This window comes from Rhinatrema bivittatum, chromosome 4 (genome assembly GCF_901001135.1).
Source record: "Rhinatrema bivittatum chromosome 4, aRhiBiv1.1, whole genome shotgun sequence".
Classification (NCBI taxonomy): domain Eukaryota; kingdom Metazoa; phylum Chordata; class Amphibia; order Gymnophiona; family Rhinatrematidae; genus Rhinatrema; species Rhinatrema bivittatum.
In genome coordinates, this window is record NC_042618.1 from 272,797,879 (window position 1) to 272,824,430 (window position 26,552).

At 47.0% G+C, this 26,552-nt stretch overlaps 1 protein-coding gene across 4 annotated transcripts in view; it reads right to left on the minus strand.

Annotated features, from left to right (window-relative positions):
* Nucleotides 1–26,552, minus strand: part of SAMM50 (SAMM50 sorting and assembly machinery component) — a 209,052-nt gene that overhangs the window by 126,196 nt on the left and 56,304 nt on the right. For all 4 annotated transcript variants that reach the window (XM_029600121.1, XM_029600123.1, XM_029600120.1 and 1 more), the window contains 5 exons: nucleotides 24,655–24,761; nucleotides 14,171–14,301; nucleotides 13,725–13,812; nucleotides 4,076–4,204; nucleotides 2,510–2,581 (listed from right to left, as the gene is read on the minus strand). In XM_029600121.1, coding sequence (XP_029455981.1) covers nucleotides 2,510–2,581; nucleotides 4,076–4,204; nucleotides 13,725–13,812; nucleotides 14,171–14,301; nucleotides 24,655–24,761 — 527 coding nt within the window. The remainder of the gene's footprint in view (nucleotides 1–2,509; nucleotides 2,582–4,075; nucleotides 4,205–13,724; nucleotides 13,813–14,170; nucleotides 14,302–24,654; nucleotides 24,762–26,552) is intronic.

Here is a 26,552-nt window from a genome sequence, read left to right on the forward strand (position 1 = left end):
GGTGGCTCAGTGCCAGCACTGACATCGGTGGGGGAACGCCTAGGACTGCCAGGAGCGGAGGATGGGGCCTCCGATGGCCAGGGTCGCTTTGGTGGCGGTATGGCTGCTGCTGGCACCATACCTTAACCAGAGCCATGCACCGGTGGCGATGCTTGCAGGATCTCCCATGGTGCTCAGACTGGAATTTCTCCGGCGCCAAGGAGGTGAAGGATCTCGACGTCCGGGACCACCGGTGAGATCACTGGTGTCCCGGACATCACAGTTGTGGATGGAGCGAACTTTGCGGAGCTGAAGAGTTTCTCCATCTTATCAAGGCACGCACGACGCCCCTTGGGGGTCATCTGGTCACACAGCTGACACCCACGGACGTCGTGCGAGGCCCCCAGGCACAGGATACAAGCCTCATGCAGATCCATGATGGACATGATCCAGGGGCACTGACAAAAGCCTGACGCTACCATAAAAGCTACCTTTCGTGCGGTCGATTACTGGCAGTCACAGAGAGGCGAAGTGCCGGGAATTGACTGCAAAGAAGTGAAAAAACAGTGACTTTGACCTACCACAGCGAGTAGGCACCAACCGCGAAGGGGACCCAACAATGGAACTGGGAAAACAAAGCAAAAAACAAGAAAAAGTGGAGCACCACGAACTCGGAAGAGACTGAAGGGGGACCTCGCAAGGACGCGTAGATAGTGGCATGCTGGGCATGCTCAGTGTGCAGGTCAAAGCTTCTAGAAACTTTGACAGAAGTTTTCCGTGCCGGGCTCCATCTGATGATGTCACCCACATGCAAGTACTACCATCCTGCTTGTTCTAGGAGAATATACCTGCAACAGCAAAGCCCAACAGGATAGGAAAGAATTCTGCAGTGGATAAATGTGCGCCTTTGCCCAGGTTACCAAATCCAGAGCCATTACCATCGAGCCCAAAACTTGCAAGTCATCCCATACACAAGGAGCTCTGGTCCACCATCAAACTGAAAACTTGATTTTGGAGGATTCTTTCCATTGTCATACTTACTCAACCATTGTTCATGTTGAAATGCGCACCCAGATATTCTGACTGAGATGATTCCAGTTTGCTCTATGCAAAGTTCACCACCACCCAGCCCCAGCTCCTACAAGAGCGCTACCACTCTGGCTGTGGAAGTCTGGCTTTCGTTCCACATCTTTGTCCAGATGGAGCAATCGTCCAGATAAAGATGTACCAGAATACCCTCCTGGTGCAATGCCACCACCACTATAACTATTACTTTCGAAAAATGTTGTGGGAACTGTGGCCTGGGCCAAAAGCAACACTCTGAACTGGAAATGTCCCTAGAGGCCTGCAAAGTGTATGAATGTCTGCTTGGCCTCCTTGATGGGAATGTGAAGGTAGGCCGCCATCAAATGCAGGGAAATTACTGCTTCACTGCCATCATTATTGATCTCAAAGTTTCCATAAAAAAACATGCACCCTGTTGACTTGTTTCAAATCTATATTTTTTTTTTGCTCAACATATTGTACTGATATAATTGTAGAGCATATAAGTTTATCTTCTTTTTTCTTTAATTTCCATTCTTTTTTCTCTTCTTTTCCTGATATTGACACCTCCCTTCCCTTATGGGTCTGAGTTTTTGGAAATATTTGTCTTATACAAATCATATTTGTTTCCTATATAATTCTTGTAACATTTTCAAATATTTTTCTTTGTTAAACTGTGTATTTGGCAATTATTTACAAACTATATAAAACAGGAGGTCAGCATTTAGTCAGTAGTTTGCAGATAAAGTTAACCAGACATCCAAATAAATTTGGGGGTGAATAAATCTGGGCTACATTTAATTGTACTAAGCTGCCCTGTTAATTTTAGGCCTACTACCAGCCGAGCCAGAGTTACACATGTAACTTTGGCTAGCCATACAAACAAGCCTGTACATGCAAAATCATCATGAGAAGACCACCGCATATGAAGCAAAGGAAGAAGGCAATCAGCAACAGGCAGTACAAAAGGGTTTGAAGGCATTTAGAAACCCTTGGTAGACAAACAAATATTCAATCATGACCAACACTTTCACAGTGAGTAAAAGGGACTTTTCTAATCACCTTCTACAGTTCTAAATAAATCAGACCCTGAATGTCACCGGACACAGTACAAAAAAAGCATGATGTCCGTAATGCAACTTTTAAACTTATCCAACTCAAACGCCAGCTAGCTTAGAATATTATCAGGTGTATAGCAGCAGGATACAGCATTAAATACCACACAAGGTCAAATATCTCCAAGCATGTCAGGTCTCTTGTAGATGCCTATTTCAAAAATCCAAGGGGCACTTAGATGAGTTAGTTTTCTAGGATGCGTCTAGCCTCAAAATCTAGAGAAATTAACCTTTTACATAGTTATTTTCCTCTTTTCAGCATGCATAATGCTCTATTTTAGTGCTAAATATCCAAAGGGACCACACTTCAGCACAAATTTTGAACTGAGGTTATGATTTTCAATTGAGCTTATTAGTGGCTTCAACACTACCTGGTTAATTTTCAGCAAGGCTCCTTTCTGAGGCAAGATTGAAGAATTTCGGGTGTCGATAACCATGGCATGCTGGAAATAAAAAGCAAAAGTGCAAAAATCACACAGTTAGAAAAGGATTGCATGGGATGAGTTGTAAAGACTGCACAATGGCACAAAAATCTCATACACTCAGCCTACTAAATTTCTATCCTAGCTCCTCATTTTATCTTTAAATGTATGCCATGTCTTTTGTCATGAGGTATAAAGAAGAAAATAAAAATCTGTTTAAAAAGAAATACATCATTCTAGCTCAGGCAGGTAATGGTTGTGGTTTGTTTTATAATTAGCTGATTTATATTTGCAATGACTGTTTATCAAAAATTTCCTTTCTATTAATAACTAGCTGGGTTAGGCTTTCAACTTCAGATGCTCCACTGATCACAAACTATCAGATGTTGCTTAATCTGTGGCTTACAAGCTTTTTTGCTGATAAAAGCTTGAACTGGTCATCCTGTAATTTGGGAGAGAGCATGGGGGCGAAGACTGCTCACTTAACACAGGGTTACAAACAATCAACTGTAAAAAAAAAAAAAAATTTAAAAATCCAGTCACACACAACCTGGGCTAAGTTACTTCTAGCACAGGGGATCATGGGATTTTCTGCTTCTGAGCTGTCACGAAGCCCTCCATATCATTTTGTTAGTCTAACATCAGAAATTCAGAGTTATGCCAGTGTAACACTATTTTAAGCCATATCAGAACTCTGAATAAGCTGAAAGAAGGAAATAAGCTTACATTGCTCTCTGAGAACGTGTGTCATGAAAAATCGAGTGTTATATCCTCAACAAGCAGAAGAAGGTCAAAGGTTTCTCACACAACTGCACAAAGCATTCCTGCTGTCCCTTACACCAAAAAACTGTTCAATAAGCAGATAACAGCTGCAAATGAAGGAATAGCATTCCACAGAAGGTACAAATGGCTCATTTTTCAAAGCTAATGTAATATCAGGGGTAGATCCACCTATCTCAGAGCTTGATTTACTAAGGCTTTTCTCTCATTCTGTGTCTATGGGGAAAAAGTCTTAGTAAAGGAGGCCCTCGGTTTGTTATTTTTTAAACTATTTCTACAGCACAGCTGATTGTCACTGGCCACGGTCAGCAACTGCTGTACTGCTACTTGCTAAGGCCCATCTGGCTAAGCAAGTAACAACTCACTGCACTAGTAATGCTGAACATTTTCTCAGGTCTAGTCAAAGATACTAGATATTTTCTCTAGTCTCACGGCACTTATGAACATATCAACAGTATATTCAGCTGCAATTGAGACTGGAGTAGAATAAATGTAAATATATCTTTCCCAGTTATGATGGCATAAGCCTGTTATAGGAGAGTCAGTTAAGTAAAAAGATATCTCCCATTAGACTGCAGAGTTCTCTCTTTTACATTTTACATCTTCAATGAAACTAGCACACTTCATTTTTTTTTTTAATTCAAGACAATTTTGGTAAGGTAAAAATCACATTTATTCTCACACCATATATCCCAGCTTGCTTGTACAATCTTTTCAGTACTAAAGCTGCCTTACAGACAAAGACGATTTGAGAGAATGCCCGCTTTCTTCTCTAATGGCAAAAGATGCAGTTCTAGCGAGGCAACCAAGCTCTCTCCATACACCCTCCAACTTTAGCGTGTGGCTGGTCTTCCATATGGGGAACTATAAATAAAACAAAAGCAGCATTGTGAAAAAAAGCTATGTTTCAGGTGCTGGTAAGGAGATAGGATACCACTGAAGCAGATGAGCAATGGGGTAAAAGGAGCTATTTTAAGGGCAACAAATATTAGGAAAGTGAATACAAGAGAGAAACAAAAAGGAGAGATCAGTATGTTTTTGAAAACATGTGGCTAAACAGGTAAGGGCCAAAACATTAGCATTCAAAAGGTACAAAGTTCTCAGAAAGAGGAGGGCACAGAATAATATCTGGAAAAGCTGAGAAAAGCAAGAAAGGCAGTCAAGACATCAAGACACAAAAGGAGGAAAAAATAACCTAAGTACTAAAACAACATGAGGAGGCTTTTTTCCTTATCACACATGCCCGAAATCCAGAACAGTTATGCGTGTCTCCAGGAAAGGGTTGGGAAACACTGTTCTTTGCTCCCTCCCTCTCCTCTGAACATCCAATAAACTTCTCAGTGCAAGTCCACTGCACATCCACTTTCCCTCTTCCCTACCTCCCCTCTCGTGGGCATCCAATACTTTTCCGTTTCTCCTTTCTCCCAGCAAAATGCTCACATCTCCCGTGATCTTTCTTCCTACCATGTGCACACCACTATAGCACTTCTCTCCTCCTCCTACCTCACCTCTTCCAAATTTTGCTCACCCTTTTCTTGCTTGCACTCCCCAGAGCTGTAACTAGTTCGGAGGAATGTATCTTTGAAGGATACTAATGAAACAGGAGAGTTAGGGCATCTCAGCAGAGGGGGTCCAATAAAAGCAAACAGTCCATGTGCCTATATGTAAAAAAAAAATCACCTGAGCTAAATATTTCCAAATTATCCCTCTCAACTGAAAAGCAGGCTGTTAATACAAACAAAAACTGCACTTTGAAATGTCTGTATGCCAATGTCAGAAGTCTAAGAAGTAAGTTGGGAGAGTTATATAGCAGTAAATGATGAGATAGGTATAACTGGCATCTCAGAGATCTGGTGGAAGGAGGATAACCAATGGGATAGTGCTATATCAGGGTACAAATTATATTGCAATGATAGGAAGAATCAACTTGGTGGGAGTGTGGCACTTTATCTTGTTGGACTCTATACCCTCCCGGACATAAAGATCATTCAAGAGACTAAATTCTCAGTAGAATCTATATGGGTAGAAATCCCATGTGTTGGGTAAGAGTATAATAGGAGTATACTACTGTCCACCTGGAAAAATGGTCAGTTGATGAAATGCTAAGAGAAATCAGGGAAGCTAATCAATTTGGCAGTGCAGTAATAATGGGATATTTCAATTACCCCAATATTGACTGGGTAAATGTAACATCAGTACATGCCAGAGAAAGTTCCTGGATGGAATAAACGACTGCTTCATGGAGCAATTGGTTCAGGAACCAACGGGAGAGGGAGCTATTTTAGATTTAATTCTTAGTGGAACGCAGGATTTGGTGAAATGAAGTTGGCCATAGAGGCAAAAACCCATAATAAAATCTTTTTAAAATATATCCAAAGCAAGAAGCCTGTGAGGGAGTCAGCAGGACTCCCTCACAGGGACTCTTAGGGAAGATAAGGCCTTTGCAGAAAGACTAAATGAATTGTTTCGGTGATTACTAATGAGGATGTTGGGGAGATACCAGTTCTGGAGATGGTTCACTTTCAATGCATATTCAGCATAACTCTCTGCTTCAACAGCAGGGGGAATGAAGAAAAGTAGATCTATATACAGACAACAACCAACAAGGTCTGAAATATTTAGTCTGGGTAAACAAATAAGCATGGGTATAGCTTGCTTATTGCGGCGGTTACTACCCCTAACTAATTAACGGCTCGATACAGTAAAGTGGGGCCGCGGATACCCCGCTCCTAACCTGCTTTCTACTCACTTTCCGGCCGCGTTAGCCCTTCCTGCGATACACTATCCCCTTTAACCCCTCACCGCCTCTTTAAATCACCGGGTAACCCCTGCTGCACGCGGCATGTATATTAGATGTAAACCATCGAATTAGCTATCCCCTCCCATACAGTAACGCGCACCCCGACTATCGCTATTTTACCCTGCCATTTTGCCGTGCGTTTAACCTGCTCATTTACCGCCTACCCTTACCCCTGCATTAGAGGCAGGGGGTAAGGGTAGACAGCAAACTTTCCCCCAAAAGAAACCTAAAAACATAAAATCCCCTCTTCCCGAAGCAACTCGACATGTTATCAAATTACTTTTTGTTGCTTTCAGCCCCTTCAACCTTCTCTGCCGTGCTCCGGAGGGGGCAGCCAGCGGTGAAAGCGGCTTGCAGCGGCGCGGCCCCCCCCCCCCGCGCGCAGGTCCCGGTTCTCCTGGCTCTTCGACGATGTACCCCCCCAAAAAAAAGACTGCTGAGTTACGGCCTTGGAAGCGAAGCAAACTTTCATGGGCTTGAGCGTCCAAATTGACGGGCGCTCAAGCCAATGAAAGCACAGTGACGGCGAAAGCAGCTTGCAGCAGTCGTGGTGCCCCCCCCCCCCCCCGCACGCAGGTCCCGGTTCTCCTGGGTCTCGACGATGTTCCCGCAGGTACTCCAGCTCGACTTCTGGCTGACAGCTCCCCCCCCCCTCATTGGCATGAGCGCCCAAATAGCCAATGAAAGCACAGGGACAGGCGGGCGTGACATCACGACGTCACGCCCACCAGACCCTGTGCTTTCATTGGCATGAGCGCCCGTCAATTTGGGCACTCATGCCAATGAAAGCACAGGGACGGCCGGGACGTCACGCCCGCCCCGTCCCTGTGCTTTCATTGGCTTGAGCGCCCGTCAATTTGGGCGCTCAAGCCAATGAAAGCACAGGGACGGGCGGGCGTGACGTCTTTTTTTTCCCCCTTGGCTGCACCCGCGCTCTTCTTTTAATTTCTTGGCCGCTGGTGACGTGAGCACTGGAGGCAGCCTGCTGTCATCGAGAGCCAGGAGAACCGGGACCGGGGGGGACAACCGCTGCAAGCCGCTTTCGCCGCCGGCTGCCCCCCCTCCGGAGGACGGCAGAGAGGACGGCAGAGAAGGCTGAAAGGGCTGAAAACAACAAAAGGTAAGTTGGCACATGTCGAACCGCATTGGGAGGAGGGGATTTTTAGGTTTTTTTTGGTTTTCATGGGTTAAAGTTGGGATCCACTTCCTGGTGCCTGTCATTTCAAATGTCATTTGAAATGACAGGTACCAGCGCACCCAGGATACTGTATAGGCGCTGTATTAAGCGCCTATACAGTAAAATGGGTTGCGCGGGGCCTAACACTTCGCCTAACACTTCTTGGACGCTGCTTACATTTGCATGAGATTAGAGTACAGGATTGAGCGGTAGGTGAGCCGGACTGTGCATGCGGCAACCGCGGGTGCGCCCGGCACTAACGCAGCTCTTCCTACCTGCCCTTACTGGATCGACCTGTAAGCTAGATATTTCACTTAGAGGCAGTTCCAACACTGCTCTCTACATTAATGGTGGGGGTGGAAGGGAAATAGAATCAAAAGGTTACTAACAGCCAAGAGTAACAGATAAGAATGAGATAAAAAAAAAGTGCAAAACTTGCTGGGCAGACTGCATGGGCCATTTGGTCTTCTGCCGACATTTTCTATGTTTCTATGGTTTTCAAGGGTGATGAGTCAGATGAATTGAACCAAATCACTAAAGAGTATCAAATCACCTGGACCAGATGATATGCATCCAGGGTTCTGAAGGAACTAAAAAATGAAATTTCAGACCTATTAGTTAAAATTTGTAACCTATCATTAAAATCATTCATTGTACCTGAAGACTGAAGGGTGGCCAATGTAACTCAATATTTAAAAAGGGCTCCAGGGGTGATACGGAAACCATAGACCAATGAGTCTGACATCAGTGCTGGGAAAATTAGTGGAAACTATTCTAAAGATCAAAATCACAGGGCACATAGAAAGACATGGTTTAATGGAAACAAAGTCAACATGGATTTACCCAAGGGAAGCCTTGCCTCACAAATCTGCTTCAGTTTTGAAGGGGTTAATAAACATTGTGGATAAAGGTGAACCAGTAGATGTAGTGTATTTGGATTTTCAGAAGGTTTTGACAAAGTCTCTCATGAGAGGCTTCTAAGAAAACTAAAAAGTTATGGGACAGGAAGCAATGTCCTTTCATGGATTACAAACTGGTTGAAATACGGAAACAGAGAATAGGATTAAATGGTCAATTTTCTCAGTGGAAAAGGGTAAACAGTGAAGGGCCTCAAGGATCTGTACTTGAACTGGTGCTTTTCAACGTATTTATAAATGATCTGGAAAGGAATATGACAAGTGAGGTTATCAAATTTGCAGATAATACAAACGTATTCAGAGTAGTTAAATCACAAGCAGATTGTGATAAAATTGCAGAAACCTTGCGAGACTGGAAGACTGGGCATCCAAATGGCAGAAGAATTTAATGAGGACAAGCGCAAGGTGTTGTATATAGGGAAAAATAACCCACGCTGTAGTTACATGATGTTAGTTCCATATTCTACCACCCAGGAAAAAGATCTAGGCATCATTGTGGATAATAAATTGAAATCGTTGGCTCAGTAGGCTGCTGCAGTCGAAAAAGCAAACAATATTAGGATTATTAGGGAAGGGAATAGTGAATAAAACAGAAAATATCATAATGTGTCCTGTATCGAATCTTTTTCAATTCATTTCAATCTCAAAATTGAGAATCCTTAGTCTCATTTTCTTCAGTTCCTAATTGGTTTAATAACCCTCCCTCATCCACTTCAACCATATGGAACAATTTTGAGCCAATTTTCATCTACTGAACTTGACACGCTAATATCTAATTCAAATTATACTTTATGTCCTCAAACTCTCTGCTCCTCTTCTCTATTCAAGGAATCTTCTTTCTCCTATTTTTGCTAATCAATTTTTCTTTGAATGAAGGTTTTATTGCTTCCTCACTCAAAAAAGCAATTGTTTGTCCCCTTCTAAAAAAGAGCACACTTGATTCTACTGATCCAGTAGTTATAGTCTGATATCATCTTTAGCCTTTTTTGCTAAACTACTTGAATCATCAGTTCTTTCACAACTCACGGACCATCTGAGAACCATGAGATCCTTGATCCACATCAGTACAGCTTCCACCAAAACTTCAGCAGAGAAATCCTACTGCTATCCCTTACCAATGTTTTACGAAGGGGAATTGATTCCATTCAAATACAACAAATATCGTGATCAAGTGGGTATCGGTTATAAGAATCTGGAAATTCAGGAACAGTTTTTTAATTGGTTTAAATCTTACTTGAGTGATCGGTCCCATGCTGTAAAATTTAACAAACAATCTCTCCTCCTTCTCTGGAAATTAAATCTGGTGTCCCTCAGGGATCCGCGTTGTCCGCTTCGCTGTTTAACATTTGTAAAATTCTTACATCATTAACTGACATAAAATGTATGCAGATGATATCCAGTTCGTGATTCAAATTCGCCATTCTTGGGTTGAGACTAGAAATTTTGAACATCTGTTTTGTACCCTCCAGAAATGGCATAATAAGCTCTCATTAAACATGGCTAAGACTGAGTTTCTTGCTATTCTCAATCTATTTTGAAGAAAAGACCATCTTGATGAACAAAACTTCCTTTATGATTAAAAAGAATATTAAGTCTTGGAATCTTATTAGACAAAACTATCATTTCATGATCAGATAAAGAAAGTCATCTCACTTGGTTTATAGATTACGTGTCCATGCTGGCTTAAAAAAGGTACTCTATGACAACGATACTGACCTTCAGGCATTATTTTCCCCACTGAATAATGCAATAGTCTCTATCAAGGTCTTCCGTACACCTCAATACGTCCCTTACAGTTACTACTCAACTCCACTGCCCACTTGTTGACTGGTTTGAAAAGATCAGAAACATATTACCACCGGTTCTAATCAAGCTCCATTGGTTATCAATACAAGAAAGAGTAAATACAAAATTGGCAATGTTAATTTTTAAGTTTTTAAATGCAGACTCATCCATTGGGCCAACTCACTAAAATTTTATCAACTGACAAGAGCCCTAAGTTCACTTCAACATGGTTCTTTTGAAGTTCCATCTCCCAAGGTAGTTCGGCTGGACCTGTATTTTGGAATACTCTTTCCATTTGATTTGAGAGTCAGATTTTGCTTAAGGATTTTAGGAAATTAATAAAAACATTCAAATTGTTACTTTTCATAGTTTACCGAATGTTTTAGTTTCATTTACTCCCATGCTGTGATGGTTTTAATTTGCAATATTAGCTTTTAAGTATTTCATTTTTTGTATTGAAGTTTATTTATTTGTTTTATATTTTATTATCACTGTCTTTTATTATGCTATTTTATTATGTACGTATTATTGCTCATTCGCTCAAAGCCTTCATTGTGTTGAGCAATCAAGAAATCAAATAAATGTAAAATGTAATTCTTTCACTCTATGGTGAGACCGCTCCTTGAGTACTGTTTACAGTTCTGGTCACATCTCAAAAAAGATATAGTTGCACTGGAGAAGGTACAGAGAAGGGTGGACCTAAATGATAAAGGGGATGGATCAGTTCTCCTATGAGGAAAGGCTGAAGAGGTTAGGGCTGTTCAGCTTGGAGAAGAGACAGCTGAGGGGGGATATGATAGAGGGTCTTTTAAAAATCATAAGAGGTCTAGAATGGGTAGATGTGAATCGGTTATTTACTCTTTCGGTTAATAGAAGGACTAGTGGGCACATGGACTCTTGGTCTGACCCAGTATGGCAATTTCTTATGTTCTAGTCAAAATCACGCATTGGGCAGAAACTTAAAAATGCACTTTCTATCTCCACCCACCAGCACCCTCTCGACCCCCTTGCTTTTCCTCTCTTATGCTCTGTCTTCCATTCTCCATTCTCTCTATTCCCTGCTACTCTCACACATTACTTTCTTTATAACCCAGCCCTATTTCTCCTCATTCTCAATCCCTACTCTCCACGTACTCGTTCATCTCCACTGCTCTTGAAAGACCTGGCTTTTCTACTGGAGCACTTACTCCTGGAGGACTGTTTCTAAGCAGCTAATGCTGCTTGCTCACTTCCTGCAAGCAGGAGCAGGAAGGAAAGCAGCAGCAAGCAGGTTGTGAAGCACTTCCTTGTCCCATTCCTGAGCCAGCCAGTGCTGCTGTGGAGCTAGTGCCTTCCCAGTGCTGCTCTCTGGCACCACAAAAGGAGAGGGGTGCAAGTTCATCAGTGACCATTTTAAAAGCTGAATTGTTCTGTCTTAGCTATCGCTCTCCATTTTTATATGTGAGACCATTATCCTTGTTTGAGGCATATGGGCTTGGTGAGTAGAAATTAGTTATAAGAATTTAAGTTGGTTATATTTAATTTTAACATGTTATTCACTCTGATTTTTAGAATAATTATTACAAAAATATGGGTATGGAAGAACCAGAAGATAGAAGGCATTTATCCTAAGTACCTGTTATGATAACCTTTATAAGCATATTAATACACTAATGCTCACATATAAATTCTTTAAATGAAAAGTGGTAGATGATTTGAAGTCTTTTGCTCCTTTATGATTCTGTCATAGCCCATTGTGGGCAAGAGACTGCAGATAATAAATATTATTTGAAGCACTTATAAATTTGATTGTTCTTTTATTTTTAATTCATTTTGAATTGATGCACCTTATAGTTGGTCATTTGGTCTTCATGTGGAGATGTGCCATGGGATTAACATAAGAACATAAGAAATTGCCATGCTGAGTCAGACCAAGGGTCCATCAAGCCCAGCATCCTGTTTCGAACAGAGGCCCAAATCAGGCCTGAAGAACCTGGCAATTACCCAAAAACTAGAAGATCCCATGCTACTGATGCAATTAATAGCAGTGGCTATTCCCTAAGTAAATTTGATTAATAGCAGTTAATGGACTTCACCTCCAAGAACTTATCCAAAACATTTTGAACCCAGCTACACTAACTGCACTAACCACATCCTCTGGCAACAAATTCCAGAGCTTAATTGTGCGTTGAGTGAAAAAGAATTTTCTCTGATTAGTCTTAAATGTGCTACTTGCTAACTTCATGGAATGCCCCCGAGTCCTCCTATTATCCGAAAGTGTAAATAACTGATTCACATCTACTCGTTCAAGCCCTCTCATGATCTTAAAGACCTCTATCATATCCCCCCCACAGCCGTCTCTTCTCCAAGCTGAACAGCCCTAACCTCTTCAGCCTTTCCTCATAGGGGAGCTATTCCATCAAGGCATCCGCAACGTAGGCCACTGCTGCCTCAAAGCACTCAGCCTTGTCTGCTTCTATACCAGACTTCATCTGCCATCCTGAAACTGCTGCACCCAACACAGACAAGCTCTTTGCATGAAACTGGAGCAAATGGCCGCCCGCAAGCTCAGGGGAGACACCTCAAAAATCCTCGAGGTGAATCTCCAGCTTTTGATCCTGCACATCCTTCAACGCCGTGGAACCCACGACTGGGATAGTCATCTTTTTAGTGATCACAGACACCACAACATCCACCTTTGGGGGGCAAATAGCTCCAACATCTACTCAGGCAAAGAATAAAGCTTGCCATCTCTCTCCCCACTCTCAGGTGTCAGGAGCTCCCCACTCCCAATCCACCAGTTTCTTCACTGACATGATAGGGGAAGGCCCTCGTTGGATCTCTTAAGCCCATCCAGAACCAGGTCCGCCCCTTCCATTTCACAGCCTTCCTGGGGAACCTTCAGCTCAAGCTCCTCTAGAGCCTGGTGAATCAAAGGTCCTAACTCCTCCCTCCGGAACAATCAGACCACCTTGGGGTCATCCCCCTCAAAACACTGGACTTGTTCCAGATAGTCATCCGGAGCCAAGCTGGCCGTGTCCAGATCCCCCTGGTCCTGTGCCAACAAAATCCCTGAATCTCCAGGAGCGTCCTAAGTGACTGACTCATCCGAATCCTCGCTGGCCGGAGTAGGACCCAGCAAGCATTGAACCCCAGAAGGCATCTGCTGAAGAAGGCCTGTCTCTATCTGATGGCAGGGATGCATAAACCCAGGAATCTGGACTGATCCGGGTACATGCAGGGAACAGTACAATACATTTGTATTATTACACATAACCCATTGTTTTTGTTTTGTCTATTATTTTGAATGGGTGATTAGGCTTTTTTATTTGGTAATATGAACAGATGAGCCTGACTTGAGAAGAAATGAAGGTAAAGCCAGAGATCAAGTTGTCTCTATGATACTGCAACAGAAAGGAATAAAACAGATCAGATGGATGGTCTTTATCTGTCGTCATATGATATGAAAGTGACAGTAGCATCTCCATAGGTGAATTCTCACTTGTAAGGCCCTCAAACCCCTGTTGGTGACCAGTTAGCTCATCCTAGCTAAAGTCCCTGCTTTACCATAGAAGATGCTTAATAGCAGCTGCGTGGACTGACAGACAGTAGCATCAGAGAGGATGCCATGTGTAATGTACAACAGACAAAGAAACATATAGATATTACAACCTAGAGCTCTAGAACTTAATGGGCAAAAAAAAAAACCCCCACAAATCTACTTACACTGATTTCTGTAGATATTCCTCTGTCAGTCTCACGTAATGAGCTCCAAGGAAACTGTCCAGTTACTTTATAAAGATTTACAGAGAAGCTAAAATATACATAATACAGAGAGTTTTAAAATAAAATATATCAGAACAAGAACACAAGAAATGTAAGGTAAAAGGTAACTAGAAAGTTAGCTGTAAGTCAGATATCTGATGTGCTGTAACAAGAAGGAAGATATGTCACTGAATGTTTTATTAATTACAACCTTAAAAACTTTGCTACTTGGCCAGAAAAACAGATGAAAGGTTATGCTGGTGACTCATTTGAGTAAGCATAGCTGGCATTGATGTTAGGTCACTTTGGCTCTACTTGTACATCCTAACAAATTGTTCAGACAACATTAGACTCAATAGGAAGTCACATTATGGTTCTTAGAATTTCTTAAATTAATTCTCTCTCACTTTCTCTCAAAGTTTCCAGGTTGTGGTTTGAAGAATGACAAGCCATATGAAGTTTCTTTTGTCCCATACGAGAATTGGAAAGTCATTTTCTCTGCCCGGCCACAGAGATTAGGAAGCTTGACCCCAAGTACCTAAGAGCAACAATCAAAAACATTGCATTCACTATCAAAATGCAAAGCAGGTTTTTATATAAAATATGGAGTTCAAATACGATATATAACATGTTTGCTTGTGATAACCCTTCTGTCCAGCAACCCAAGGAAATTATCAAAAGGTCTACTACATTCAAGTGACACAAAGAAATAATGGTCAACAAACATGGAAGCCAACAACCATAGAAACAACATTGCTTTATCATATATTAAAAAAAACCCAGCTATAGCCTTTTATTCAGGGGGTTGAACTGGCAGATCTTTGTGGAGATAATTTGTCTTTACTCCACATGCATGCATCAAGCTCATCCCCACACTGGGCTACTGCTCACACTGAATGAAGGAGTTGACAGCAGGACAAAGAGGACTGGAGGAAATGGCAGCCAGAATCACAAAGTTCCCCAGGATCCATCAGCCTAAGATGGCTAGGAGGAGCCGGCAGTTGGAGCCACAGGGAAGAGAAGGTGAGTGGGGGTGAGACAGCAAGTGGGGTAAGCAAGGGATAGAAGAAAGAGAAGATCAAGGACAAGAACAGAAGGAGGTGAGACAGCAAGGGAGGGGGAGAGAGAGAAGACAAACGAGACTGAAGAGGTGAGAGCAAGGATTGGGGGAAGAGAGGAGATAATGGGAGAAAGAGGGAAGAGCAGGAGGTGAGAGAACAAGTGTGAGAGAGAAGAGCAGAGGGTGAGACAGCAGGAAGAGTGGAGATGGGAAAGTAGAGGACGAGAGAGCCAGGGAGGTACAGCAGCAGGTGAGAGAAAAAAGCAGGGAGAGAGGGTTAAGCAGGGGGTGAGAGAGTGGGGTGAGAGTATGCGACAGGGAGCAAAGAGTGGACTGCGCAAGGCAAGAGAAAGAAGTGGAAAGAGAAAAGGAAGAAGAACAAAGTAAGGGGAGAGAAAGGAGCAGGGGTGAGAGAGCAGATAGGGGAGAGCAGGGGATGTGACAGCAGAAGGGTGGGCAAGGGGGGAGGAGAAGGCAGAGGTGAGAGGAGAAAAAAAAAGGGAGGGATCAAGTGAGAGGCAGTGACAGATTTAGGTTTTTGCTGTTCCTAGGTGCTATTGGTGCTGATGCATGCCCTTTGCTACCACCTACTGGAAAAATGGACAACAGGAAACAGAACGTCTAAGGTATAGCTCCCAGATTCTGTAACAGGAATTAGAAAATTATGATGCATAATACCACATATTTCCATTTTTTATTTTATATTAAAAAATAAAGTTGTTTATATAATGACTACATAATGTATTTTCTTCTAATTTGGTGAGAACAAGGGATTTTAAGTATCAATGCAGGGAGGAGATATCAGGGATGGGGAGAGAAAAACAGGGAGAGGAGAGGAAGAAGGACCAGGAATGGGTTGGGGGGAGGCGAGGATCAAGGATGGGGAGGTTAGAAGATAGGGGAATACTGAGGAAGGGAGAAGATAAGGAGGGATCAGGGATCTAGGATGGGGAAAGAGGAGTGAAAGAGAGGGAGATTCTAAGATGGACAAAGGGTAGAGAAAGGAGGATCTGGGGAGAAGGGACAAGTAGGAAGGAAAGAAGGTTTCAGGATCTGGGAATACAATATGAGAAACAAAGAAAGGAAGGATCCAAACTATAGTTCAGAGAGTGGGCAGGGGAAGAAGAAAGAGGAGGGAGGTGCCCCTACCATGTTCTAGTCCTGCTTCCTCGTTTCCCCTTTCTAACCTCCTACACAAATTGGCACACATGCATTCTCCAGCACCAATCCCTTTTCTCTCATACTCACAAACCTTACTTCCCTTTCCATATTCCATTCACTCTTACACACAAACACATGCTCCCCCAAACAAGCCTCTCTCTCATCCCCTCCTAGCCTCCCCAAAATAATCCCTCCTTTGCTCTGTCTACTCCAGGCTCACTAATGCACCCTCCTGTCACTAAAGGACAAGTGGTGAGGGGCTGGATTAGGGAGCAGAGTAGCTCTTCTTTGCTCTGCTTTGTCTGGTCCAGGCTCACCCCTCTCCTCCAGTTTCCTGCATGCCAAAACTGATAGGCTGATTCAGGAAGGAGACTCCTGTTCTCTGCTGAGTGAGATTTAGCACAGCTGGAAGGTAGTAAATATTTAGCCAGCCTGCTGCTCTAGGTATAGGCCTAGTGTGCCGATTGACAAAACCAGGCCTGGTGAGAAGAAAGTGGGAAGTGCAGAAGGTGAAATAAGGCTGGGGAGAGAGGTTAGGAAAGGGTGTAAAAGAGCAAGGGAAGACAAGGGATGAAAGTAAGGAGAAAGGGTGATCAAGAAAGGAAGAGAAAAGGTGCAAGAAAGGAGAAAGAAGGGTGAAAGATAGGAGAATAATTGAGAAAAGAGGGGAGGACAGATGGGAGGGGAAAGCAGAGTTGAGAGAATAACGGGGACGACAGGGTGAAACAGAAGATGAAAGAAAAGAGAGGGGAGAGGTACAGGGTGAGAGCAAGTGGAGAAAGAGAGGAGAGGGGAGGGGCAAGAGATGAGGGGAAGGGATAGGTGAGCAAGTGGTGAAGGAGTGAACAAGGGGGAGAGAGAGAGAAAAAACAGGAGAGAAGTAAGATAGAGGCAAGATTAAAGGATGCAAAAGTAAAAACTAAGTGGGGACAGGGGTAAAAGTAAGACAGGGAAAAGAAGAGGTAGGACAGCAAGGAGGGGAGAGAGAGGGAAAAGCAGACCATGAGAAATCAAGGTAGAGGGAATGAGAGAGCAAGGAAAGAGTAAGGGAGGTCATGGAATGGGAAAAGGGAGAGCAAAGGGTAAAAGCAGTGGGGAGAGAAGGGGTGAGAGCAAGAAGGAGAGAGGTGAGAATGAGGCTGTAAGAGAAGAGTGCTAGGAGTTATAGACAAAGGAGGAGGAGAAGAATGAGAGGTCAAGGGCCTGCTCTACCCATGGTTTTTTTCCTACAGGTACAAAATAAGAGAAAATTCATAAGAATATAAGAAATTGCCATACTGGGTCAGACCAAGGGACCATTAAGCCCAGCATCCTGTTTCCAACAGTGGCCAATCCAGGCCATAAGAACCTGACAAGTACCCGAAAACTAAATGGATCCTATGCTACTGATGCCAGTATTAGCAGTGGCTATTCCCTAAGTCATCTTGATTAATAGCAATTAATGGACTTCTCCTCCAAGAACTTATCCAAACGTTTTTTAAACTCAGCTACACTAACCACATCCTCTGGCAACAAATTCCAAAGCTTAATTGTGCGTTGAGTGAAAAAGAATTTTCTCTGATTAGTTTTAAATGTGCCCCATGCTAACTTCATGGAGTGCCCCCTAGTCCCTCTATTACCCGAAAGAGTAAATAACAGATTCACATAAGAAAATTACTACTTACCTGCTAATTTTCGTTCCTGTAGTACCATGGATCAGTCCAGACAGTGGGTTATGTCCCCAATCCAGCAGATGGAGTCAGCCCAAAGCTTCGAGGGGGCGTCACCTTAAATACTACTACCCCCTCTGCAGGAGTTCAGTATCGAGTATATCAAAGCCCGAGTAAACAGAAACCCCCTGCTTGGATCAAGTTAAAACAAAACGGCAACAATAAGCCGCTGAATGTTAACGTAGGAGACTGAAACCGACCCACCAACGAGTGGTCGGGCATGAACATAGCGTGTCAACCTCCAAGAGAACGATGAAAAGAACAGTGATAAAACTGGAAACACGTGAAACACAAACAGCAGCAGTAGGGACACTACTGTAACGGGAGACACAGTTGAACAGAATCAGCAGCCACATACAGCCGAGCAGGAATAGGACCTAGGACCCAAATGCGGTGGGCGTCTGGACTGATCCATGGTACTACAGGAACGAAAATTAGCAGGTAAGTAATAATTTTCTTTTCCCTGTACGTACCTGGATCAGTCCAGACAGTGGGATGTACCCAAGCTTCCCTAACCCGGGTGGGATCCTGCGAGGCCTGCTCGGAGGACCTGTTCGCCAAAGTGTCCCTGGACGGACGAGGCGAGATGTAGTCTGTAGTGTCTCGAGAACGTGTGCAACGACTTCCAGGTGGCCGCTCTACATATTTCTTGCGAAGATACCGAGCGGCTCTCAGCCCAGGAGGCCGCCTGAGAGCGTGTGGAATGTGCTACGATGCCGGGTGGGGGAGTCCGCCCCACCCCAATATAGGAGGCGGCAATGCCGGCCTTCAGCCATCTGGCAATGGTCGTCTTCGAGGCCTGAGATCCCTTCCGGGGACCGGACCAAAGGACGAAGAGATGGTCGAAGTCCGGAAATCATTCGTAGCCTCCAGGTAGAGCCTCAGAGTGCGCTTGACGTCAAGGAGACGAAGAGACCGCGGCTCCGACGAAGAGAACGATGGAAGTTCCACCGTCTGATTCACATGGAAAGTGGACACCACCTTCGGAAGGAAGGAGGGGACAGTGCGAAGTGAGACTCCCGAATCGGAGAACCGAAGATAAGGTTCTCTACACGACAGGGCCTGCAGCTCCGAAATACGCCGTGCGGAGCAGATGGCCACCAGGAACACCGCCTTGAGGGTGAGATCCTTGATTGTTGCATTCCGCAGCGGTTCAAACGGAGGTCCTGACATGGAACGCAGTACCAGATTGAGACTCCAAGAGGGACAAGGATCCCGCAGTGGAGGCCGCAAATGTTTGACCCCCTTGAGAAAACGGGCGATGTCCGGGTGTCGCCACAGAGATCCTCCGTCGCGCAGGAGGGAGCCAAGAGCGGCCACTTGAACCCGAAGTGAGTTGTAAGCGAGCCCCTTGTCCACCCCTTCTTGTAGGAACTGGAGGATCTGAGAGACCGACGCCTCCGAGGGTCTTGTGTTCAGGCCGGTACACCACAGCTCGAACACCTTCCAGACCCGCACATAGGCCACCGACGTCGAGGTCTTTCGGGAGCGCAGCAGCGTGGACACTACCGCCTCCGGGTATCCCCGTGTCGGAGGCGACGCCTCTCAAAAGCCAGGCCGCAAGACAGAAGAGTTCTGCCTGGTCGAAAAATACTGGGCCCTGGTGGAGGAGGCGGGGAAGATGTCCCAGCCGGATGGGTCCGTCGATTACTAGGTGAAGGAGGTCCGCAAACCAAGGTCGTCTCGGCCACTCTGGCGCGACGAAGATGACGGTCCCCCGATGAGCCTCTATCCGTCGTAGTAGCCTTCCCACCAGCGGCCACGGGGGGAACGCGATAGAAGCAGATCGGCCGGCCACGGGAGCGCGAGAGCATCGACGCCCTCCGCCCCCCGTTCTCTCCGGCGACTGAAGAAACGAGGCGCCTTGGTGTTTTGAGCGGATGCCATAAGATCCAGGTGGGGGGGACCCCCGCCGAACGATCAGCTGCATGGCCGCGTCGGAGAGGGCCCACTCTCCGGGATCCAGAAACTGGCGACTAGAGGAAATCCGCCTGGACGTTGTCCACGCCCGCTATGTGCGAGGCCGCCAGACGGGCCAGGTGCCGTTCCGCCCACTGCATCAACATCGCCGCCTCGAGCGCGACCTGCGGACTGCGGGTGCCGCCCTGTCGGTTGATGTAGGCCACCGTGGTCGCGTTGTCCGACAGGATTCTGACTTCCCGATTCCGAAGGAGCGGCAGGAAGTGAAGAAGACGCCAGCCTGACCGCTCTGGTCTCCAGACGATTGATGGACCACGCCGACTCCTCCGCGGACCACGTCCCCTGCGTGGCGCTGCGGTCGCAGACTGCCCCCAGCCTACGAGACTGGCGTCGGTGGTAACCACTACCCAATTTGGTAGCTCGAGGGACACGCCGCGAGCCAGATTCTCCGGGACCATCCACCAGTCCAAGCTGCTCCGTGCAAACTGGGGCAGCGGGAGTATCACCTGGTAGTCCTGCGAGGTGGTTTCCAGCGGGATAGGAGTGCTCTCTGTAGCGGCCGGAGGTGCGCAAATGCCCAAGGAACCATGTCGATGGTGGAGCCCATCACCCCCAGGAGCTGTAGATAGTCCCAGGAGGTGGGAGCTGGTAATGCAGAGAACCGCTGTATGTGCTCCCGCAGGGAGTGCGCCTTGTCCTGTCGTAGAAAAACCGCCCCCAGACGGGTGTCGAAGGTCGCCCAAGAAATCCAAGCGCTGCGAAGGCACGAGGGAGCTCTTGGAGAAGTTCACCACCCAACCCAGGGACTGCAGGAACTCTATCACCCTGGCCACTGCCGCCTGGCCATGCCAAAAGACTTCGCCCGTATGAGCCAGTCGTCCAAATAAGGTGAACTAGAATACCCTCCTTCCGAAGGGCAGCCGCCACAACTACCATGATCTTGGTGAAGGTGCGTGGGGCCGTTGCCAGGCCGAACGGAAGCGCCACAAACTGGAAATGTTGATCCAGAATCTTGAACCGTAGTAACCGAGATGATGCTCCTGGCGAATGGGGATATGAAGGTAGGCCTCCGTCAAGTCCAAGGAGGCCAAGAACTCCCCTTGGTGTACCGCCGCGATCACCGAACGCAGCGTTTCCATGCGGAACCGGATCACCCTGAGGGACTTGTTGACTTCCTTCAGGTCCAGTATGGGGCGGAAGGAGCCGTCTTTCTTTGGTACTACGAAGTAGATGGAATAATGGCCCGAGCCCACCTCTCCGGAGGGTACGGGCACAATGGCGCCTATCTCCCACAGTCTGTCCACGTCGACTGCACCGCCCTTCGCTTGATGGCCGAGCCGCAGGGCGAGAAGATGAACCGACCCTTCGGAGCGCGGGCAAGTTCCAAAGCGTAGCCGCGTCCTATGGTGTCCAAGACCCACTGATCCGAGGTGATCCGCGCCCACTCCTCGTAGAAGAACGCCAGCCGCCCTCCAATCTGGGGACGGCGGAGTGGGCGAGCTGAACATCATTGAGAGGACTTGGGTGAAGGTTGTCCCGCCGTGGAAGCGGGGCGCGCGGGGCGGCGCCCGCGAAAGGAGCGAGACCAGGGCTGAGACCTGGGGGCAGGGGGCCGACCGCCGCCGGCCTACTCCTATAGCGCCTTTGCGCTCTGGCTGGTCCTGGAGGACGAAAAACCTGGTGGAGCGATATCTGTCTTCCGGCAGGCGATGGACCGCGTTTTCCCCCAGAGACTTGATGATCTGGTCCAGATCCTCGCCGAACAGGAACTTACCCCTGAATGGCAGGGAACCCAGACTCGACTTGGAGGACGTGTCCGCCGCCCAGTTGCGTAGCCATAGGAGTCGACGTGCCGCCACCACCGAGGCCATGGAGCGGGCAAGGACCCGAAACAGATCATAGGAAGCGTCCGCCCCGTATGCCACCGCAGCTTCCAGTCTATCCGCCTGGGCGGCTTCCCGGTGGCAACGCCTGGGACGTGAGCAATAGCTGCACCCAGAGAAGACTGGCCCGCTGGGCAAGCGAGCTGCACATCGCAGCCCGCAGCCCCACTGCGGAGACCTCGAAGACCCGCTTGAGGAAGACTTCCAACTTGCGATCCTGCGTATCCCTTAACGCTGCTCCACCTGTCACCGGTATGGTCGTCCTCTTCGTGACCGCTGACACCGCGGAGTCCACTCTGGGTACCTTGATGAGATCCAGAAAATCTTCCGGCAGCGGATACAGCCTCTCCATGGCGCGGCTGCCCTTCAGCGCGGCTTCCGGGGCATCCCATTCCCTGGTGAGAAGCTGCAGGAACGACTCGTGAATGGGAAAAGCCCGAGCCCTCGGGCGAAGGGCGGCCAGCACCGGGTCTCCCTTCTTTGAGGAGGTGACTACAGCGGGCGCGACGGGAGCTGGGGATCCGGCGGGGGATCAAGGTCCAACCCCTGAATGATCTGTGGGATCAGGTCATCCAGCTCTTCCCGCTGGAAGAGACGTAGCGTGCGCGGATCCTCACCTTCTGAAGTGGAGTCCCCTTGACCCGCCGCCGCAGGGTCCGACCCAGGGGAAGCTGGTGCCGACCCAAGGCCCCCCGAGCCCACCGGGAGCCGTGGTTGGCTGGGGGCCCCCACGCCCGCCGGAGCGGGGGGGCCGGATAGGAGGGCGAAGGTCGCGGTAGCTTGGGTGGTGGCGGATCGCGGGCGCAGCCAGGTCCTGTAGGTAGCTGTATGCATCAGACGGATAAACTCCGGGGAAAATCCCGGTCTAGTCGGGGGGACCTCCGCGGGTGGGGCCCCTGGGGACCCTGCCCCAGCGGGCCTTCCTCCGGGTCTGTCTCAGGTATTAACCTCGGGGGTGAGCCCTCCGAAGCTTCCTCGTCCCCCCGCGCTGCCTGGGCCCCTTCAGGGCGCAGCGCATGCAAGATGGCCGCCGTTCCCGCCAGGAATGGGGGAGGGGCCGGCCCGCGCCGCCCGGGCAAGGCTGTCATGGAGGAGGAACCGAAGGTGAGGGACCGAGAAGTGCCTTCCCCCCCGGGGAGGCACCGCGCACAAATTCCCTCCCTTGAGACGCGCGATCCAGGCTCGCCACAGGCCGAGCAACGCGCTGGCCTCGGCATCCGGAGCAAGTTTCAAACAGTCCCCGACAGCCCAGAACGCCTAACCCGGGGGGGGGGGCCGCGAGACGGATCGCCGCTGCGGGGGGGCCCTGGTGGCCTGCGCTACCCGCCGAAGAGAAAAACGGCGCCGCGGGGGGGCCTTCCTGGCCGCACAACCCGCTGGTGACGATCAGCCCTCTCCCCTGCAGCCCACGAGGAGCCGCAAAATGGCCGCGGGAGAGGGTGAAGACGCTAGCAGGCCGGAGCACCGGCAGCCGCGTGCAACCTAGCTGTAAGAAGAAAGGAAAAACAGCCCAAAACAAAATCTCACTTACCCCGGAGCAGCAACGACTAGCGCCGGTAGAGAGGAAAGGGAGAGACAGAGAGCAAGAAGAAAGCCACGCCTCTCCAATTACCCAAATTTTTTTTTTTTTTTTTTTTTTAAATAACTTGATCCAAACAATCTAAACAAACCTACAGAAAACAGAGCCCCAAACAAGGGACGCAAAAGAAATAGGTGATAGGAAACGGGAGCAAGCCCAGATTCCACTACTCGCATCTGCTGGAGTCAGAAGATACTGAACTCCTGCAGGGGGGTAGTAGTACTTAAGGTGACGCCCCCTCGAAGCTTTGGGCTGACTCCATCTGCTGGATTGGGGACATAACCCACTGTCTGGACTGATCCAGGTACGTACAGGGAACTACCCATTTTAGACTCTCATAACTTTAAAGACCTCTATCAAATACCCCTCAGCCATTGCTTCTCCAAGCTGAACAGTCCTAACCTCTTTAGCCTTTCCTCATAGGGGAGCTGTTCCATCCACTTTTATCATTGTGTTTGCCCTTCTCTGTACCTTCTCCAGTGTAACTATATCTTTTTTGAGATGCGGTGACCAGAAATGTACATAGTCAAGAGATGAGAGGCAGAGGTGAGAGAGCAAGGAGGTAGGAGCAAAAGCAGGACATGAGTGAACAGGGAGAAGAGGGAGGGTGAAAAAGCAAGGAAAGAGAGAGAGAGAAAATAGAACAATGGGACAAGAGTAGGGAGAGAAGTGGATGAGAGTAAGGGGAGTAAGTGAACTAGGTTCGAGCCAGGGACTGAGCAAGTATAGTATAGTATAGTAATAATGTGCAGGGCTCTGGATTTTACCACCACACCAGGATCTGCTTCAGCCTAAAGATGGCTCATTGGATGAATACATGGGTAATTTTGACTTCTGTAACTGGTTGTCATCCCTGTTTTAAACACGAATCTGAAAGGGGTCCTAGGGCTATTCTCTCAGAGACTATAGAATAGTAAACCATTTGTGGCTCCAGAATAAAGTATGATTTTTAACGCATCCTTCTAACGTTTTCACAAAACCGTTTCCAAATCAGAAAGGAGAGTGTCCAATTTTCAAAAAGTCCTTTTTACCTGGATAAATGGCCTTTGAAAATTGCCCTCGAAGAGGCTTGTTAAGTAACCTATCCAGTGGTCTTCACTCCTGTCTTTGAGACACACCTAACCTTGGCTATACTGTGTCTCCAACATATACAAATCCACCTCCAGCATATTCATTGTGAATATGCTGAAAGCCCAACTGGTTGGGTGTGCCTCCAGGACAGGGATGAGAGCCACTACACCTGACTCACTACCATCCAATGATCTAACTTGGATTAACATTTCCTCCTCTCCCACACTCATCTGACAGGCATAATGTTAAGTCCCAGGAGAGCATGCCACATCCAAAAAATCTAATATCAAAAACAGCCATTTCTGTATTAATTTTCCTCAAAACTATAGTTAAAATAGTAATGTGCTGATTGGCAGATTCAACCTACCCAGTTGCCTACCTTACATAGGAGACACTATCAAAAGAATGTGCGATATATTTGCTGTACTATTCACTGTGCTGATGACAAAAGAAAACATGATACAACAGCTGAAGCTCCATAGCAAAGCCATGCTAAATTAGTCCATACCATACTCCCTTCATTATTGCCAACCATAGTGTTGTAACTTCCAGTTAATCTTCTAAGCTCTGTAACCTCAAAAGTGACATCTATACCATTTGGAAGGGCATCATCGCCTAAGAAACAAAACAAAACAAAAAAAAAAGAAACCACCACAAAGAAATTGTGTGCATGCTTATTTCCATTTTACCAACAAATCATCATCACTAAGGGCCTTGTTCAACAGGACTATTCCCATAGGCATAGAAGAGAGAAAGCAAATGTTGCTTACCTGATGTAACAGGTGTTCTCACAGGACAGCAGGATGTTTAGTCCTCACAAATGGGTGACATCGAGGATGGAGCCCACCACGGAAAACTTCTGTCAAAGTTTAAACAGAACTTTGACTGGCCCCTACTGGGCATGCCCAGCAAGGCACTGACCCTGCAGCCAGCAGGGTCTCCCTTCAGTCTGATTTTCAAAGCTACAGGCAGTGCCTAGAAAGTAAAAATAAAACGAACCCAACACCGCGGGGAGGCGGGCGGGGTTTCGTGAGGACTAACATCCTGCTGTCCTGTGAGAAACACCTGTTACATCAGGTAAGCAACATTTGCTTTCTCACAGGACAAGCAGGATGGTTGTCCTCACAAATGGGTGAGTACCGAGCTGAGGATGTCCCGACTTGCACCAAATGTACCCAACGGGTGCAGCAAGCACAATAAGTGAGGAGAAATTTGGGAAAGGGCATCCGCACCCAACCGGGTAGGTGGAAGGGTGTTGGTACATCAGGTTGGAAAAAGGTTACGCAAGACAGACTGGCCGAAGATGGAGTCCTGTCTTCCAGCTTTGTCCAAACAATAATGGGCTGCAAAGGTATGGAGAGAACTCCAGGTTGCAGCTTTGCAGATGTCAGGAAGCGGCACCGATCGAAGGTGTGCCACTGACGTCGCCATGGCCCTCACAGAGTTGTGCTTTAACACGGTCTTGAAAAGGAATGCCAGCCTTGCTGATAGCAAAAAGAAATGCAGTCCGCAACCAGGAAGAAAGAGCCTGCTTACCCACAGGTTGTCCCAGCTTATTAGGATGGAAAGAGACGAATAATTGAGTGCTCTTCCTATGGGAAACTGTACGGTCTAGGTAAAAAGCTAGAGCTCGTTTACAGTCTAGGGTATGCAGGGTCCTGCTCTCCAGAGTTGGAGTGGGGCCTGGGAAAAAAGATAGGTAGTCTGATGGATTGATTGATATGAAACTCAGAAACTACCTTAGGTAAAATTTAGGATGAGTGCGGAGTACCGCCCGGTCCTGCAGGAGCTTAGTGTAAGGCGGATAGGTAACTAGGGCCTGCAATTCACTAACCCTGCGAGCTGAAGTGATAGCCAAGAGGAATAACACTTTCCATGTGAGATACTTTAACTCACAGGCGTGCAGAGGTTCGAAAGGAGGTTCATTAGACGACCCAAGAACCAGGTTAAGGTCCCAAGATGGGGCCGGAGGACGTAAGGGTGGCTTCAGATGGAGCAAGCCTTTAAGAAAACGGGTTACTAGGGGTTGTACTGAAAATAGGGACACCCTGCTTACACCTTTATGGAAGGCGGCTACCGCACTGACATGCATTCTGATAGAAGAGGTTTTAAGACCTGATTCAGAGAGATGCCATAAATAGTCCAAGAATTTGGAGATTGGACAGGAAAGGGGATCAAGGGACTGAGAAGTGCACCATGATGTGTACCTTTTCCATTTGTATGAGTAAGACTTTCTTGTGGAAGGCTTTCGTGAAGCTATCAGGACCCGAGAAACGGAATCTGAAAGGTTGAAAGGCTGAAGGACTACCTTTCAACATCCATGCCGTCAGGACAAGGCTTGGAGGTTGGGATGGAGGAGGCATCCGTCGTTTTGAGTGAGTAGATGCGGGTCCTTTCCCAGAGGAA